At 46.8% G+C, this 4,687-nt stretch overlaps 1 protein-coding gene across 1 annotated transcript; it reads left to right on the top strand.

Annotated features, from left to right (window-relative positions):
* Positions 1-1,052: 1,052 nt before the first annotated feature.
* LOC112662265 (fibrous sheath CABYR-binding protein-like) lies at positions 1,053-2,753 on the top strand. Its single transcript, XM_025450860.3, has 2 exons — positions 1,053-1,228; positions 1,624-2,753. The coding sequence occupies exons 1-2, from the start codon at positions 1,091-1,093 to the stop codon at positions 2,590-2,592; spliced, it is 1,107 nt and encodes a 368-aa protein (XP_025306645.3). The 5' UTR covers positions 1,053-1,090; the 3' UTR covers positions 2,593-2,753.
* The last annotated feature ends 1,934 nt before the right edge of the window (positions 2,754-4,687 follow it).

Below are 4,687 nucleotides of genomic sequence, written 5' to 3'. Positions count from 1 at the left end.
AGAAGATCTCAAACAGCTGAGAATGTAGCATATAACGGAAACGAAAAAAATCTTAAGCAACTTTTTCAAAAAATAGTAACACATCAATGTCTGATCGAAACAACACAAAGATTAAAGAAATCTAATTCTTAAAACATTAGACTATGAAGAAAAATTATTAATTTTGTCCAAGACATAATAAACAACTATAATCCAGAGAGTACATTTTTATAATTAGAGAAACAACGTTTACAATTTTAGGACTGCAACCCTAGCAACAGGGAGTACATTTACTCATGAGACAGTAATGAAGGACCCAGCTTCTGTTGAACCTGATATTTTTAAGTGACATATTGGATATTTGCATTGAAAGGAATCTGGAAGACTGCCTCTGACTCTTTCTCAGTGACTTTCATCACTGAAGTTCCCAAAATCTGTGCACAAGGCCCCACAACAACAATGTGCCTTTAGGAAAAAAAAAAAAAAAAAAAATCTTCGGGCCTTCTCTGCCTCAGGTACTGTTGTAGGCACTTGGGTGGACACAGACAGTAGATAGGAAACATAAATACATAAATTACAGTGTTCTACAATTATTATTTCAAGCTCCCAAAATGAGGCCAACCAGTTCACAAAAATTCCTTGGATTTTCACATCAGCTTGCCTTGTCCAAGCTGGCTCCGGCACATCACGACATGAGAAACGAGGCAAGAATAATGCGGATAACACAAGGGCACAATTCATATTGTGAATCTCATGGACAGGATGTGGGATGTGAGAGAGGGAGAAATCTAGGACACCTCCAAGGTGGATGGTCCACAAAGCAGAAGTGGAATAAAGATGTCTATCATGGAACACTGGGGTGGAGGGCCTGAGGTGGAGGGAAATCATTTTGTTTCCATAAGTTAAATTTGAGATGTCCATTAGACACAGAAGTGAAAAGACAACACTGAAGGTTCAACCAGGAGGGGACTCAGGTAGGGGATCCCAGGCAGTGAGGTCACTTCTTTGACAACAAAGCCCAACAGAACTTGGAACCCTTGCAACCAGGCACCCACATTCTAGTGCAGCAACACATCAGGCTCATTTGGCTGGAGACATCCGCTAGTCAAAGATGTTCTCCTGTTGCTTGCCGACTTCCCGGGGCTCTGGCTTCCAGAAACCCCAGGGATGCGGCTTTTTCACTTGCTGTGGATTTTGGTTCCACCGTCACACCCCACGCCTCAGGGCATTTGCCAGGAGGCGCCCTAAGGTAATACTGAGCAGCCCAGGCCAGGCCAGGCCACCTGTGCCAGCCATCCTGGGCAGCCCCATCCCCTCCTCTTCAGTTTCAGGGAACCAGGGATGTGTGAGCAGGTCCCATCCAGGCTGGAGGAGGTTGCAGGGGCAGGTGTCCCGGTGATCCCTCCATGGTCACACTGATGTCATGGTGGGCAGGGTGGAAAGACGATTCCTGAGGTGCCTCTTACCCATCCCAGAGTTAACCCAAGGTCCTAGAGCTGCATCCCTTTTCTCTCCTTGGGGGAGGTGTGTGCTGACTGTGGTGTGGTGTGTCTGGAATGGAGTTAGCTGGGTGTGAGGCCCAGCCAAGGCAGCCAGACCGGGCGCTGAGGCATCCTGCCTGGCTGCCGGGCACTGTCTTTACAGAGATCCACACAGGAGAGGGGGCAGGAGTGGGAGGAAGAGAACCTCTGCTCCACCTCCTTGAGGAACGGGAAAGTGCCCTGCATAGCTAAGAGAGGCCAGCGCGGGCTCAAGGTGAGTTCAGGGCCTACGGTGATTGAGCCGGGCACGGCGGCTGGAGTTGAGTGCTTGGCACCAGCTGAGATGCCAGGTTCTGTGTTCAAGCCAATGCAAGTGGTGGTCACAGCTCCAATTCACTGTCCCAACCTGGTGGAGCCACCTGAAACCTTGGCCACCTTGGAAGAAGAGCAGGCCCGGGTGCACACTATCGTGGTCCCCGACATGCCGAAGCAACCACCAACCTCAGTCGAGCAACCAGCTTCGGCCCTTGAGCAACATGCTGAACCACCTCAAGAGCCTGCCCAGTCTCCTACCGTGGGGTCAGCTGAAGCTTCTGGGCCTGATCTGTTCAAGCCAGACACCGCTGTTGGAGCTGAGTGTTTCGCCCAAGTCAATATGCCAGCTGCTGAGTTGAAGCCAATGCACATGGTGGGCACACCTCTAATTCACTGTCCCAACCTGGAGGAGCCACCTGCACCCTTGGCTGCCCTGGATGAGGAGCAGTCCCCAGAGGCTGCAATCAAGGTCCCTGAAGAGCTGGAGCAGCCACCTGTTTCAGTGCAGCAACCAGCTTCGGCCCCTGAGCAACATCATGAACCATGTCAAGAGCCCGCCCCAGCTACCACTACGGGACCTGATGAGCCATCAGGGCCTGAGATGATCGAACTGGTCACGGCTGCTGAAGCTGAGTGCTTGGCAGGAGCCGAGATGGCACCTGCTGATTCGAAGCCACTGCAGGTGTTGGTCACACCTGTGATTCACTGTCCAGACCTGGAGGAACCACCTGCACCCGTGGCCCCTCCAAAAGGTGAAGCAGGCCCCAGTGCCTGCTCTCAAGTTCTTCAAAGGGCTAGGTGCAGCCACCTGCCTTAGCAGAGAAGCCGGCCTCGGCCACCGAGCAGCAGCTCGTGATGCCTGCAGCCCAATGGAAGGCTTCCCCTCCCCTCTCGTTGCGCTGTTTCTAATTTTTGTGGTTGCCATAAACCTCTATAATTGGTTCATGAATTTTGTTTGTAATAAAAGTTAACTTTGTATAAAAATTTCCTCTGATGCTTTTAAATTATACATCATGGTACTTTAGTCCATTCCAAGTGTCGCCCAGGCGAGACCAGAAGGTACTTGGGCCACATTTCCACCAGAGACAACCGACTACTGACCATCCTGCTCATGCCCTCCCTGCTGTCCCTGCAGCCCCTGCCTTTCTCTCTGTCTCTGCTGCTTTTCCTCCTCTGGGACATGCATGTGCCTGGAGTCCTCGGTGTGGCCTCCTGTCTCTGCCGCAGACACAGAGCGACTCATCGTTTTCCCAGTAGTGAAGAAACATACCATTTTTATTTCAAAGCCATATCCCTAGTGAACAAAGATCATGTGAATCCCCCAAATGAAATACTTTCATTATCCAGGATAGGGTTCCCTCGATGTCATGTGTCAGGTAGTAAAGTAAATGGTTCCTTAAGGTTGCAGACAGATAAAAAAAAAAAAAAAAAAAAAAAAAAAAGGTTGCAGACAGATAGTATTTACTTAATAAAATGAGGATTCCCATAGAAAGAAAAGAGGACATTTACCTTCTACCAAGGAATAACTGCCCGTTGCACGCTGTTGGGTCCTCCAGGCCTGAAACTGGTAACTCATAAGGATACACACGCACCTGTTTTCATCGCCACTGGTTTCATGATAGCCAACGGGGCATGATGATTTCCTCCCACACCCTGACAGTTGAATATACCCACTTTTTCATTTTTCTTTGTGGCCCATGTTGTCTAAATATTGGTTGGTTTCAACGTTTCTTATCTTTCTTTTGGGGTGCCACCTCCATGTTTGTCTAAGGGGGCCAAGGCCTGCAGAGCTGCTGCCAGGAGCCCGGCGTGGCCACGCAACCTTCTGTAACAGCGGGGTCGCCGCCTCTCACTTTTTATACTTTTTCTTAAAAAAATTCCTTGAGATGAGTTAGTAAGGATCTAAATTGCAGTAACTTTGTACACACAATATATGCTCAAAATAACTCTCTGATAATTGGGGTGCCTGGTGGCTCAATCAGTGAAGCATCTGCTTTCAGCTCAGGTCATCCCAGGGTCCCGGGATAAAGCCCCACATCCAGCTCCCTACTCTGCTGTAATTGATTCTAATAGTTAGTCATACACCTAATTAATTAACATATAACCATATCTCTTATATAACTATATAACAGTATAATCCCACCCCCGCTCATGCTCACTCACTCTCAAATAAATAAAATCTTGAAAAAAATTAAAAAGAATTCTCTGGTATCAAAAGCAAAGAAAACCATGAAAGACTTACTGCCTTCTGCATCGGTATAAGCTTAGTTCAAATTATTAGTTATTAAGAACAGGATACAATCGTTTAAAGATACATTAAACTGGGCCAGAAATTCATTGTTGTATGCTGTGATTTATAATAAAGAACTGGTTATTCAGAAATCTGTATTGGGTTAACAATATAAATAACTTCACATTTTATTCAAATTGGAAAAAAATATATAAACTTACTTCACCCTACAACTAATGAATTCAAGACTTTCATAAAAGCTTTAAAGTTATCATGCTTTCACTTGACTTTAGTTTTTTTCAGTCATTATATTTCTCTCCCAATGTAATGATTTTTCTACTCAGAAACAAAATACATATGACTAATCATTAAAAAGTGATTTTATGCATCCCAATGTTTATAGCAGCATATCAACAATAACTAAATCATGGAAAGAGCCCAAATTCCCATCGACTGATGAATGGATAAAGAAGTTACCTATTCAGGGGATCCCTGGGTGGCGCAGCGGTTTGGCGCCTGCCTTTGGCCCAGGGCGCGATCCTGGAGACCCGGGATTGAATCCCACGTCGGGCTCCCGGTGCATAGAGCCTGCTTCTCCCTCTGCCTGTGTCTCTGCTTCTCTCTCTCTCTCTCTCTCTCTCTCTGTGACTGTCATAAAATAAAAAAAAAAGAAGTTATCCAT

Source organism: Canis lupus, chromosome 13 (assembly GCF_003254725.2).
Source record: "Canis lupus dingo isolate Sandy chromosome 13, ASM325472v2, whole genome shotgun sequence".
Taxonomy (NCBI): Eukaryota; Metazoa; Chordata; class Mammalia; order Carnivora; family Canidae; genus Canis; species Canis lupus.
The sequence above is the reverse complement of the archived record's forward strand: the minus strand, read 5'-3'. Positions and strand labels throughout refer to the sequence as shown.

Coding starts and splice junctions, on each gene's coding strand:
- LOC112662265 (XM_025450860.3), top strand. CDS start 1,091: ATGTTCTCCTGTTGCTTGCCGACTTCCCGGGGCTCTGGCTTCCAGAAA. Junction 1,229..1,623: donor TTGCCAGGAGGCGCCCTAAG/GTAATACTGAGC, acceptor CTGTCTTTACAG/AGATCCACACAGGAGAGGGG.